The sequence below is a fragment of the Bidens hawaiensis genome, unplaced genomic scaffold (genome assembly GCF_021521415.1).
Source record: "Bidens hawaiensis isolate Kalapana, Puna unplaced genomic scaffold, B.hawaiensis_p1.1 tig00072908_1, whole genome shotgun sequence".
NCBI lineage: Eukaryota > Viridiplantae > Streptophyta > Magnoliopsida > Asterales > Asteraceae > Bidens > Bidens hawaiensis.
The window spans coordinates 3,332-16,783 of NW_027502707.1; the positions used below are offsets into that span (position 1 = coordinate 3,332).

Genomic DNA, 13,452 nt, shown 5'->3' on the forward strand with positions numbered 1-13,452 from the left:
AGATTGCTTGCTTTGCTACCAGCGACAAAGAAAAAAGAAAAGGTAAACAGTGAACACACAACTTGATTACTATAATCGAATTGACGCTTTGAATCTATCTACATTAATATAGTAAACAATCCTTAAGTGATTTTGTTTCTATTTTGAACTATAAAGCTTTACATTAATATATTATAAACAGTTATTATTTTTATCGTTCCTAATCTTTAAGAATGTGTACCTTGGCTTTGAGCTATGAGAAAGGGTTGCATGTTAGGGTTTGGGTCGAATTTGGGGAAGCACCCAAGACTGAAATTCATAATTTCTTTTGATATAATCAAAGCAAAAAATCATATAAAATGGCATTAAATTCTGATGAATGTGTTCTTTTTTTATTTATTTTTTATTTTTTAGAAAGCTACAAGAGTCTAATACAATTTTGTTTTTAACACCATAAACAAATACAGTCCGGAAATAGGCCAAAATCGTGATATACATCAGACTATACATGAAGTGTAGGGTTCTCGAAATGAACTTAAAGATGAATTTTTTGTACAAATGGGTAAAGACCTTGAGCAATTAGTCCAATAGATCACATAGGTGTATAAACATGAGATTAAATGTTGGGACTTGAGATGTGTGGTTAACAAAAGAAATATTCAATTATAGTTACAAACGGGCGACTCGGGTTAGATTAATAACCCAATGTTTATAGTTGATTAGTAGATGCTTGTTGTAGGGATAATGAATGACAACACATGAGTAAGGACATCATCAAACATAATGTAAGCAACATTTCATTTTATGATGATATAGATGAATACTTAGTTATCAATCATATGTTAAAATAAACGTTCGCCTTTCATATTATCTTAGAATGATTTTGATAAAGATGGTCATAATGGAACAAGTAGACCATGTCCATGTTTGTCGATATGTTAAAGTAAGATCACGGGCATATTCTCATATGTAAGATTTGCATAGTATGTTGAAGTTACCTAGAGAGTGCAAGTGATTATGCGGTGATATGAATACGTGAATAAAATCAAAACGTTAAAGTGTTCAATCAACAGTAATTCTATCAGTCTTAAATTTGGTTTTTGTATACTTATTGTTGAGTTAAGATGTGTAGAGATGTTTGTTTGCTATATCAAATGGAGAAAGTTCTTGTAATGATAGTCTCTTCTGGATTTTATACGGTAAGTTTTTGACATACGCGACGAACTAAACCAGTTTATGTTTCGATCTAAACCAAGAAAAACACATTTCATATACAAATCACGTGCCTTGAAATATACAGAACCTACGAAACAAGCATTTACAATCTGAAAAAAAACGGGTCTAAATCTGATGAGCTCGCCTTGAGAAACATGAAACTGAAAAAATAACAATATAAATAAATAATAATAATAATAATAATAATAATAATAATAATTAAAGGAACTATATATAAGGGAAACATGTAAAACATCTTCAGTATATTCAAATGTTCACAACTTCCTAAATTGTTGTACTTAATAAAGTCAATAAGTCATTACACAATTTAAATCAAACGCAAGCGGGTCGTTTTGCAAATTATAGTGACAGCAATGAAAAAATAAATACGAGTGGAAAAAAGAGTACCTTTGAACATCGTGTAAATCATTGTGTTGTATCAGGTATGGTGTGTGAAATAGGGATGCCGCAAAGCATCATCAACCGTCAATCGATCCTCCTGCGGTTCAATTTCTAATATGAGTAAACGGGTCGAAATTGCAACCTCTATTATTAATAAACCTTTTTTAGTATTAACATACCGGATCCCAAACTAATAGTTGGCGTACTAATCTCAAAGCCCAAACGTCTGGAAACCTGATTAGAAAAACATAATGTAACTATGTAAGACGTCAACATATAAAATTGTTATATTATGAATTATAATTTATGAACCAACCCTATTTTAAGAGGACTTCTGCTCTTAATCTGACTTCCAAAAAATTCCTCAGAGCATTTCCAAGAAGCTGGTGAACCCGACGTCTAAATCCGAAGTATAGAAATTAATTAGTGCACTATTTTACAAAGCAGTTGCTCGAAACATAAACCAAAATATAAGGTGATTTTGACCCAGTTGTATGTGAACGGGTTAATTTGGGTTACATTTGAATCTAACGGATCAACTGAGTAAATAACACTTAAGACCGAAACACGTTAAATGGGTCGTAAGTCGGCCAAGGTGTGATTTCAATGCCAAAAACCTCCCCAGGGCCAATTTCAGTTTATACAAAAGAAAGTATAATATTATCACTACCGAAGTAATATAACTTTCGTTATCAAATATAGCATGCTGAATTGCTGATTGTTCACTATCATCCCACAATAAAATATTGCATAACAAATTATTAACAATGATAAAATAATTCAAAACTTAAGTTTCCTGAAAGCTTTATTGACTCCTTTTTTGGTATGCATGTAGAAGGTGTTAAGTTCAGAAAAATAAAAGATCAACTAACCTTCCCGTTATGACCCCAAGAAAGATGTTTTCCAGAACTCCCCGGAAGCAAAATGCATAATTCCATAAATGACCTTAGTCTGCCAATTCAGCAGGTAATCAACCGTCAAGCTTTAACAGGCAAGTACAAAAACAAACCCGACATTTGGAAAAGCGAGAGACCCGAATAAAGGGTCAAATATATGATTACAAAAATTATATCAATTCAACAATTATATACTTTTTCAAAAAATATGATTTAGGAGGTTTTATTCAACCTTCATTGAACCTTTTTTCCTTTTTAGCTAAGTTTTTTCGGAACTGGTAGCTCACTATTTACTTATGTTAAGCCTTTGACCATTAAATAAAAAGTCATATGTTTATTTTATTGTGCTAGATAGAACTTACTTATAAGCGAGCTCCTTCAATCCTTCATTCCAGCCTTCAAGATATTGATCCGCGTTCTGGCATCTATTTGAAACGCATTTGGTGATCCTATAATCAACTCTAACATCACGACACCAACACTCCACATATCATACTTGTCAACAATTCAATACACAATAAAATGATTATAAAGGTTTCATGCATTAAAATAATATTTGGCTGATTTTTGACACATTTGACACGTTTCCATTTTAGCATTTTTTTATGAAATAATATATTACATAGACCACTTATGTATCCAAAAGTTTTCATTAAGGCCATGATATGTTAAAAAAAAGGTTTAAAGGTACCCAAGTATCAATTGGGTTTCGTTCATGCTGATTCTAACAAAATACAAAATGACATTGACAATACCCTTAAATGTAGGAACTTTTCACTTAAAATGACAAAAACACCCCTGAATCAACCTACATGTATTGACAATCCATCTAGAGTGGATCCTTTTGAAAGTGATCAGGGGCTTTTTTGTGATTTTTTACAACTCACAATTGTTTTAATAGTCAGGTGGTGTTAACAAAACTTCTGAATACTTGGGCGGCCAATGCATATAGATTAATAAATAAATGGATCGAACTTGCCACGTGTAATTATACCAATGACAAGATAAAAAAGGCATACTTTGTAGTTATGGTTGATGGCCCATGATGCCAAGTAGCATTCAAAAAAGCTTCTGGAGGCATGTACTCATAAGTTTGTTCATCCCTGACACAGAAATACACTTTCTCCATAAATCACTGTATAACAACATTAAAATGCATCACAAAGCAACAAAAAGAAATTACCTAGAAGGTCCAGCAGCCCCATATAAATGCTTTACGGTAAATTTATCCAATGCACTACCAAAGTCAATAATGCGCCTTGTGAAAGAAAACAAGCGATTAGATTATAAACATCATCATACCATTGGTCAAAGTCAACGTATAGGAAATACAGATTACTGGGTAGTACATTTTAGTGACGTAAGTCTCGTTTCCTACAGGGCTTCCTTTTAAGCATCTTCCAGAATCCTGATCTTCAAAGCAAACAATCATATTCTCTTGCAAAATAGAATAATGCATTCCAAGTCAGAACAAACACTAAAAGAAACATAATTTACATCACATATTACACAACATTTAATTAGCTAAAAAAATTCATAATTAGAAGTCATGTGCATAAAAGGAGAAGAATATGTCTTTGTAGATGAAAACAAGACACAATCTGAGTTGCATTATTGGTTAGAAGACGGTAATGTTCTCACCAGGTTTAATATCCCTATGGGTGATGTTACGATCATGACAGGATTTAAGTGCCAACAACTGATGAAAAATAAGAAAAGAGTTAATTGATATAGTAAACCTTAAGTTCTTTTAACAACAATTAGCAAACATACCAACTGCCGTATAAGATTTTTCATTTCCTCTTGGCCCGCTTCTGTGGTCTTCAACCAACGCCACCAATTTGACGGATGCAGTATACGAACATGTTTAATATGATCATCACTTTCATTTGCTGTGCCGTCACTACTTCCAATATCGTCTGCTGTATACAAAAGTTTTGATAAAGAAGTACCTTCATGGCGAAATACAAGCCATATCTCGTTTGACATTGATTCAAATGACTCGATATATCTTGCAATATGCTTTAGCCCTTCTTCATAGGCAGCCTTTACTGACAATGTACCGCCCAAATATGAAGAGGCATTTAGAAAAAGTTCACCAAAATACATCTCGCGTATACCGCTTAAGTAAACTGTGTTGCCCCTTTCTACCTGTTTTCAGTTTGTGACATTTCATTAATTCTGGAAATACAGTACAAGACAATTATTTCTAGTAAAGTGCAGAAAATTCAACAAACGTAAAAGTCAACCTATGTGAGAAAATAATTGCATACGATAACACTCTTAAATTTTGGAGTTTTGTGACATAGTTGAAATAGATAATATATTTTCCTAACCCCATACAGATTCTTGGAATTGAAGTCACATTCAATAGCAGTTTTACAAAGAATGTTGTACACTCAATACTCTTTTGTGATGGAAAACCAAGCTAAGAACTTATCTAAAAACTAGAACCTAAAAGAAGGTGAAGATCACAAAATCTAAATAATCTTGAACTACCAAACTTTAAGAAATAACTCTCCATCAGAATAATAATTTTCATACAGATCACAACTTCTGCTATGAGGACGAAATTTAGTCACATGCGTAAACAACATTACCATTATACGCTTCAAAATGAAAATGTTATCATTGGAAAGACCAGAAGTTCCATTTTCAGTGCCAAGATGAGTTCTATGAAATTGGAATTTGTTCTTTACACCATGTTCTGAATCATTGCTTTGTTGGAGATAATTACAATGAAAAGCCACCCAGACTTCTCCATATGATCCACGATCAAATCTTTTTTTCAGTATATACCTATAAGAAGTTATTTAAAAAACATTATTAACCACAAAATGTTAAAAGATTAGAAATCAAGAAAATACATGAAAGAGCATCAATTATACAACTTTTTTGCATGCGAGCGTTAATAAATAAAGAAACCTTGTGTTAGGAGTGGCACTCTCAAAAGATTCTTGATTCTGATTGACATTAGGTGCAGGGAGTGATTCTAAAAAACCCAAAAAACTTGCAAGACCCTCGGGATTAATGCACTGATCTCTATCCCCGTCATTAGACCTCCCAAAGTGTAAGCACATCATTTGTTCACGGTACACGTTTAAAGGTCCACCTGATTTTACATAAGAAATTATAAACTGATTATAGCATCCACAGTTATAATTCAAGTTGCATGATACAGGTGGCAATAAGATAAAAAAATGAGTCAAATGAGTCAATTAGGGATACGTTTTATCTCAAATGGGTCAAATAAGATAAACAAGCTGAAAGATAACCGAGTCAAATGAATGGGTGTTACAAAAAGTCCCAGATGTAATGCATATAAAGTGTTTTGATTCAAAGACTAAAATGCTATTTGTTTTTGTAACATAGTTGACACATTAACTATTTAATAAAAAAAAGGTTTGTGTGGGTCAACACACCCGAACATATTTCGATGTGTACTAAAAAATGAGATACAACCCAACACATTCTGCCTCATTACCCAACCTGCCCATCTTGCAGACACGCATGCATGAAACCAACAAGGGTTCTACACATCATTAAAGAACTAAAAGGAAAAAAGGAAAAGAAAAAAGAAGAAACATGCAAGAAGAAAAAAACAGAGAAAATAATTTAAAGGAACTCGACTAACCATAGTTTTGATTAAGCATGTCAGGCAAGGCTTGCAGTGAGCCATAATCCTGCTCATCCTTCGAAATCCAGAACGTGCTGTCATCATTCTCATTTAGACTCTCGGATAGATAGAAATATCCGTCCGCGTCATGTTTTCCTTCAACCTAGTTCAAAAAAACATCAATCATAATTTCCAGCTTGGAACATAAAATATTATATGAATACACTCTCATGCATCATTCAAAAGACAAATATATTTTATGTCCAATATATGTGGACTATAAGAAAACTGGAACATAGAGTACAATCATCACAGTCACATTAAAGACATTGAAAACTATTTGATGGAGAACACCGTTTGTGAAAACGAGTATGAACGTCAAATATGTCTGTTAAATTAATGAGTTTGGACAGACCATGATGCTTTCATAAACTATACAATTCCAAGCACATTGACACCTTATACTATTGATAACAGAGTTTGAAACAGAAGAGGCTCACTAAATATTAAAACCGCAATGATAGTTTATTTATAGAACCATATAACATACAGATTAACCTTACCAATAAACGTCCAAACTTGTCAATAACTGATTCGCCATCCTCCGACCCTACAAACACAAGATTTTTTGCCATCAGCAAACAACAGAAAAAAGAGGTTAATGATGGTGTAACAACTAAAAAGTCAGCAAAAAGATGAAATGTGGAAGATGTAAATATTTAGATAACACTAAACACTTATGTACTCATCAGAAACAATTCCATTCGTAACAAAAGAAATAAGAAACTAGAAATTCCATACTACATTGTGTAACAAATGGAGATAAGAATCTACACTGATTCATAAATATTGTAGAAAGCAGAAATAGTAAAATTACCAGACTGTCCCTCCACATAATTCTGCAGTTCAACTTCTCAGGATCGTTCAGTGGGCAGGGTTTCTAGCCCGAATGGAACTACAACAGCTGCCACATTATCCATACTGCCTCTTTCAAGAGCGGTATCAACAATGCAATCAGCTAATGAGTATGAACACGAAGGACTGTAATGTAATTCCAAGGGGGTATGAGTATGTAATTCCCAGAATAGATCACAGACATCCTGTGGGCCTATCTTTTCAAGAACACCATCAGAAGTAGCCACCAAATAACTATCATTAGCTGTCAGAGGTTGCCAATCTGTCACCTCGGGAACAGATATAACACCAAAGCTGATGCAAAACAATGAAAACTAAGTAAACAATGGCTTCCAGGTAAAAGAAAGAAATTTAGCTGCAAAATGTGAAGTATCAATATAGGCAAATTGCATAAAAAGGTATGAACTTTGGTCTAATTCTTGTTTTGGATTACACACTTTATTTGCGCTCACAAAGAGGCTCACTCAAAACAATTTACTTAGGGTAATCTTGTAAGTTATACAGTTTTCAGGCACCATGTTAGAAGGGGGGAAAGTAGTCACAGTCAGGATAGTATATGTTAGCCTCCAAGTAGTAGGCCTGTAAACGAACTGAACATTTTCCGAACTGTTCTCGTTCGCCGGGAAGTTTGTCTATGTTCGTTTATTTAATAAACGAACGAACAGGAACACATGTTCCGTTCGTTCATTGATGTTCATGAACGTTCATTTATGTTCGTTTATTTATGTTAGTTTATTTATTATGTCTGTTTATTCGTGTTCGTTTATGTATTGATAGAAAATAATTAAATATTATCTGAATGAGTCATCTGCTTAAAGGTTTTATATTTGTTAATTTGTGTTCATTAAAGTGTTTTCATTTATGTTTGTTTTCGTTCATTTACATTTGTTCATATATGTTCATTTACCTTTGTTAATGTTCGTTTAGATAAAAAGTCAGCAAGTTACCAGCACGTCAGTTTCCACATCATCATTTTGATAGGGTGGGTCAATAAGATTACCTTAAATCAAATTTTTTTGAAAGTTGAATGTTTAAAAACTTTTGAAATTCAGTTTCCTTTTATGAGTGAAAACACCAAAGAAAAAAACAATCAGATTAATATTTCTTATATTTTCATGCAACTTTTCCTTTATCAAAATGCAAAACTCACCTTTTAAAGGGCAAATCACCAATAGCACGTGAAACTGCCAAATGCCCATTGACTCGTGATACACCACCCCACTCAAAGACATAACCGCCCGCCGTTTCTACCCGAGTTCGTTCATCAACCCTGTCAGGATGGTGGTCCTTTGTCAACTCTATGGCGGCAAAAAGAGGTAAGCCGTCAGATGCCGCCAATTTAAAATTTCCATAATCTTTCAGGCGTATAGAAGCACCATCACGTCTTCTATTTCCATACAATCTCAATAAAGTAGCTGCCATTTACAAAAACATTCAATTATCATCCACAAAAAGGTAACAAACTGCAGTCTAATATCTGTTTGGGGTAACCATCTTTGCTTTCACCCATAAAAAGGCCGCCAACTTTAAAAAATAACTTCGAAAAAAAAACACTGAACTTTCAAAAGACTTAATTTTAGGTAGACGAGATGATGTATCAGTAACTTTGATCGTCCTGAATATTTTTCCAATGCCTGAAAACCAGTTAACTTTCTTAACTTATAAGATTAGCTGAATGAAAATTTTTAAACGGGGCCTTTTTTAGTGCAAATAAATTGTAGCATGATAAAGATAAATGCACCCACTAATCTGGCTACGACATTACTACATGTCTTTTAATCATTTATGTCTCAGAAAATTATTAAAATGCTCACTTTCTAACCTTTAGCCTCAGCAGGAGCTTGGAAAGTCTCAGAGCATAGGAAAGCCTTTGAGTCTCCAACATTGGCAGCTAGAATTTGACTATCTGCTATTAATATAACTGTTGCAGTAGAACCAGAGTTGAAGTTGTGTCTAATAGCTTCCTTTGAAAATAAACAAAACATAAGTTCAACGATAAACACACACAAACACAAACACAAACACAAACATATATAATAATAAAAGGAAAAGCAGCTACCACTAACCTTACAAAATGCTGCATCAATATCGTCAATGGCCTTCAACAGAGATTCCTTAAGAATTTCCAAGTGGAAATCTCCATTGAAGATTGTTGACAATGTGAACTTAATCCTGCAACAAAAATGCCAAATAATTCTTGTTATATGAGTATTTGGTGTTGAAATTGCTTAAGAGACACGTTAGGGGCGACATTGCAGTTAACAAGAAATACACATAGTGTAACAGTGTTTATGGTTTTCTTTGAGAATCATTTGTCGGGCTTAAAGAATGTTATAATGCCCTAAGGTAGTAAAGAAGCTTTGTTTCATCCTTTTATTTGAACTTAAACTAATGTTCTATATATACATTCCCAAAGATTACTTGAACAACAACCTTACTGAACTATTGAGATATAGCAACACACTCTAATACACTATTAAACATTATGTCACAAGCTCAACCAATACGAAAGTTTCTTGACTTCCATCATCCATGAGCATAACTTCTATCCCTTATAACAGTATTATAGAGTCATGCTATTTACATAAGATTCTCTCATTCTCATGATTAAAGTTATTGGTTAACAAAATAGTTATTTTTATAGCCTTTGAAATTTAAGCAAAAAAGCAATACAACAATATACCATCTTGTGTACTTGTAAGTAAAATGTCAAGCAAGTCCATGTGTTTTGCCCCCATAACTCACAATGTGCATGCACCATACCCAGACCATGGTAATATATCTTACCTACAAGTAGGCAAGAGAAAACACTCTTTAATGTGTGTTGTGCAAAACTGAAAACTTATAAAAAAACAAAAAGAGGACGCCATTGAAGAGGAACAGTTGATACATAGTGTATTGTTGTCAATGCGGTAAAAGTAAAAGTTACTAATTTCCTACAATAATGCATTGACAAGGTAGATAGTTTTTCATCCATTCAAATTTCAAACATGTGACGACCTCAAAATATATAGTGAAGCATGTTCCTTACTTTTTTAATAAAATTCAATATTCTTGTCTGTTAGGTTCGAAAGACAAATGGTTAGGGGCCAAGACCTCACCTTTGCCTACCCCTGGCTCTGTGGTGCATACACATGGGTGAATCACGTTGCTATGAAGAGAGATTGTTATTGAGTTCATGTGTGTGTGTGTGTGTGTGTGTGTGTGAGAGAGAGAGAGAGAGAGAGAGAGAAAGACCTTCCAATATGCAGCACATATTCACCAAGCTTCTCATCCCAACCAAGCATTTGAGAAGCATAATCATGTTCCCCCTTATTTGGTAACATTCCCTTTGATATCTTGGACAAAAAAGAAAACGTGGAATCCAAAAGAAAAAAGGTATGCAGTGTGAAATACTCAAATAACAGTTTTGAGGCCATCTCACTAGCTTCTGCACCATTATGTCCATCAAAAACTGCCACAATGCCAACAGAAGTATCTCTAATGCCATTAGGCCCTGCATCACATGAGAAATCAACCATATGAAAAACAGTCTTAACGGCTATCATAAACATAATACTTAGTTTCAATGTAACTTTAAAGGGAACTAATGACTTGAAAGGGCAAAAAAGTTCCTAGAATTATTATTTAATCAAAAAATCAATAGTATATAAAATTAGGTGAGCAATACCCGAACCGTTAATCGAAACAGAATTAACCAAAAATCAGTTCTCGATTTTTTTTGCACCCTCGGTTAACCGAAATTAGCCAAGCCGAACCGAACCATTCATATATTAATGTATTTCTAGCTTTTATACCTCCATTTCATGTATTTCTAAGCAAAAATTTCAGCTCAAGTTTAGTTTTAAATATTAACCGAAACTAACAGAACCGGAATCGACAAACTAACCGAATAAACTGAACCGATTCACTGAAAACCTATTAGTTAATAAAATAGATTAACCGATGACTTCGGTTATGGTTTTAGTTCAGGCTAATAACCGAACCGGCAGTCACTCGTTAAAATAATATGAAGCATTATACATGTTTAGCCCTAACTTATTTATTTCAATTAATGTAACTCCTAGCATGAGCCATACCAAAATACTGATCATATACTAACCTAATTTTCAGTATATAAGTAGCATATTCAGGAGAAATTAGAACATCCCGTATACAATCACAAAACATAACTGAAAATTAAACGTGAATCAATTAATAATATGAATCGGTGAGGCAAACAGATTTTACAGAGCACAAATTCTACTCAAAACTCATTAAAAGTCAAAAGTAATATAAATCATTACACTAGTTTAGCCCTAACTTATTATTCTCAATCAATGTAACTCCTATCATAAGTTATACCAAAATACTAATCATATCATAACCAAATTTTCAGTATAAAAGTATACAATCACAAAACAAAACTGAAAATCAAACACGAATCAATTAATAACATGAATCATTATACAAGTTTAGCCCTAACTTAAACTTTTTCAATCAATGAAACTCCTATCATAAGTTACACCAAAATATCTATTATATGAATCAGTAAAGCAAACAGAGGTTACAGAGCACAAATTTAATTCACAACTAAATCAAAATAATATGAATTATTACACTAGTTTAGCCCTAACTTATTGTCTTCATTCAATGTAACTCCTAGAATAAGCTGTACCAAAACATTAATCATATATATTCATATCATAACCTAATTTGCAGTATAGAAGTATATAACATTAGTTTTACAATCAATTAACATTAGTTTTACAATCAATTAACAATATGAATCAATGATATGAAGTAAACAGAGGTTACAGAGCACAAATTCTACTAAAAACTCAATAAAAATCAAATTAATATAAATCAGTACACTAGTTTAGCCCTAACTTATTATTCTCAATCAATGTAACTCCTATCATAACAGTATACAATCTACTATATCATATCATAACCTAATTTGCAGTACAACAGTATACAATCACAAAACAAAACTTAAAATAAAACGCGAACTGATTAATAATATATACTACCTGGAAACGGAATCCGAATATCGAGAGTACAAAACGTGCGATCCTCGTGCGATTTACGTCGGCCTTGACGTGTAGCCGATTGACATCTTCCAGCTGCGGATCGTCTGCGAGTAGAATCGTGTTTCGGTAAGCTCCATCTAGCACACTGTGGTGACTGGAACACCGCCGGTGCACCGCCTTCTTTGTACACCGTCAAACACGTTGATGATTCGCCGGAAGTGCGTGTAATGATGGTGATAATGAGCCCTAAGACGGTTAAAATGAAGGCGTTTTTGTTCATGGTTTGTTTGTATTACGGTTGAATTTGAATGGATACGTGTTTGGTGGTTAAAAGGAAGGAATGATTTTATTGTGATGTGGATCGGTTGAAATATTGTCTCATTTGGGTTACAAACAAAGACACGTGTCCTTATGCATAAAATGAAACTAATAAATGAGAAGTTGTTGAACAATTTTCACAAAATTGGAGACATATGCATGTATTTCACAAAATGAAATCAATAAACGAGAAGTTGTTGAACAACTTTCATAAAATTGGAAGCATATACACGTCTTTCACAAATAATGAACTCCGTAATCAAGAAATTTATAATTGTCGGTATGTAACAAACACATGTAGAAATGTCTCGTTTAACAATTTCTTGATTATGAAGTTCATTATTTGTGAAAGACATGTATATGCTTCCAATTTTATGAAAGTTGTTCAACAACTTCTTGTTTATTGATTTTATTTTTATGAAATACATGCATATGTCTCCAATTTTATGAAAGTTGTTCAACAACTTCTCGTTTATTAGTTTCATTTTATACATAAGACATGTGCCTATGTTTGAAAATTTTGAATGGATACGTGTTCAGTGGTTAAAAGGAAGGAATGATTTTATTGTGATGTGGATCTGTTGAAATATTGTTTCATTTGGGTTACACCGACTATGTTGTTTTAACCGGGCAAATCTTGGGAAACTATACTATTGGTTGTTACTTAACGGTCATTGAGTTACCACAAGAGCATAATCTCTTGTGTAACGCATGATGGGACGAAAACTCGGGTGGACTCGGGATTCGAACTGACAATTTTCGCAATGTTTAGCTCAAACTTTTCATTGTCATAACCCACCAAAAAATGTGTTTACTTGGAAATAAATAACTTTTGTTGTTTACTAATGATTGTGCATATTGTGTTATATGTTTGGTTAGGGCTGTAAGCGAACCGGACGTCCGATCGTCTGTTCGGCAAGAAGTTCGTCCGTTTAATAAACGAAGCGGACATGAACAAAAAATTTTGTTTCGTAAGCTTAACGGACGAACACGAATAAGGGTCAATTCCGTTCAATAGTGTACGTGAATGTTCGGTAACGTCCGTCTGATTACGTCCGGTTATGGGTGTTATTCCGGTTGTACTTTCGGGTTTCGGGTT

At 33.5% G+C, this 13,452-nt stretch overlaps 1 protein-coding gene and 1 long non-coding RNA gene across 2 annotated transcripts; both read right to left on the reverse strand.

Annotated features, from left to right (window-relative positions):
* Window positions 1–1,637: 1,637 nt before the first annotated feature.
* On the reverse strand, window positions 1,638–1,993 carry LOC143606064 (uncharacterized). The gene is made up of 3 exons (XR_013148670.1): window positions 1,913–1,993; window positions 1,776–1,830; window positions 1,638–1,693 (listed from the first exon to the last, which is right to left on the reverse strand). It is a non-coding gene; the product is annotated as an uncharacterized LOC143606064 (long non-coding RNA).
* A 1,125-nt stretch (window positions 1,994–3,118) lies between these two features.
* Window positions 3,119–12,414, reverse strand: LOC143606065 (uncharacterized). The gene is made up of 15 exons (XM_077081961.1): window positions 12,036–12,414; window positions 10,261–10,519; window positions 9,090–9,195; window positions 8,846–8,987; window positions 8,174–8,438; window positions 7,025–7,317; window positions 6,672–6,718; window positions 6,127–6,271; window positions 5,418–5,604; window positions 5,093–5,291; window positions 4,266–4,643; window positions 4,134–4,191; window positions 3,842–3,929; window positions 3,676–3,750; window positions 3,119–3,595 (listed from the first exon to the last, which is right to left on the reverse strand). Exons 1-15 carry the CDS (start codon window positions 12,313–12,315, stop codon window positions 3,481–3,483), a joined length of 2,637 nt encoding a protein of 878 aa, XP_076938076.1. The 5' UTR covers window positions 12,316–12,414; the 3' UTR covers window positions 3,119–3,480.
* Window positions 12,415–13,452: the final 1,038 nt, after the last annotated feature.

What these genes read in the sequence shown, in the direction of transcription:
- LOC143606065 (XM_077081961.1), bottom strand. Translation starts at nt 12,315, where the DNA reads ATGAACAAAAACGCCTTCATTTTAACCGTCTTAGGGCTCATTATCACC. An exon ending in TATTCGGATTCCGTTTCCAG is followed by an intron (nt 10,520 to 12,035) that starts GTAGTATATATT and finishes CATGTGATGCAG; the next exon opens with GGCCTAATGGCATTAGAGAT. An exon ending in ACAAGTTTGGACGTTTATTG is followed by an intron (nt 6,272 to 6,671) that starts GTAAGGTTAATC and finishes TTTTTGAACTAG; the next exon opens with GTTGAAGGAAAACATGACGC.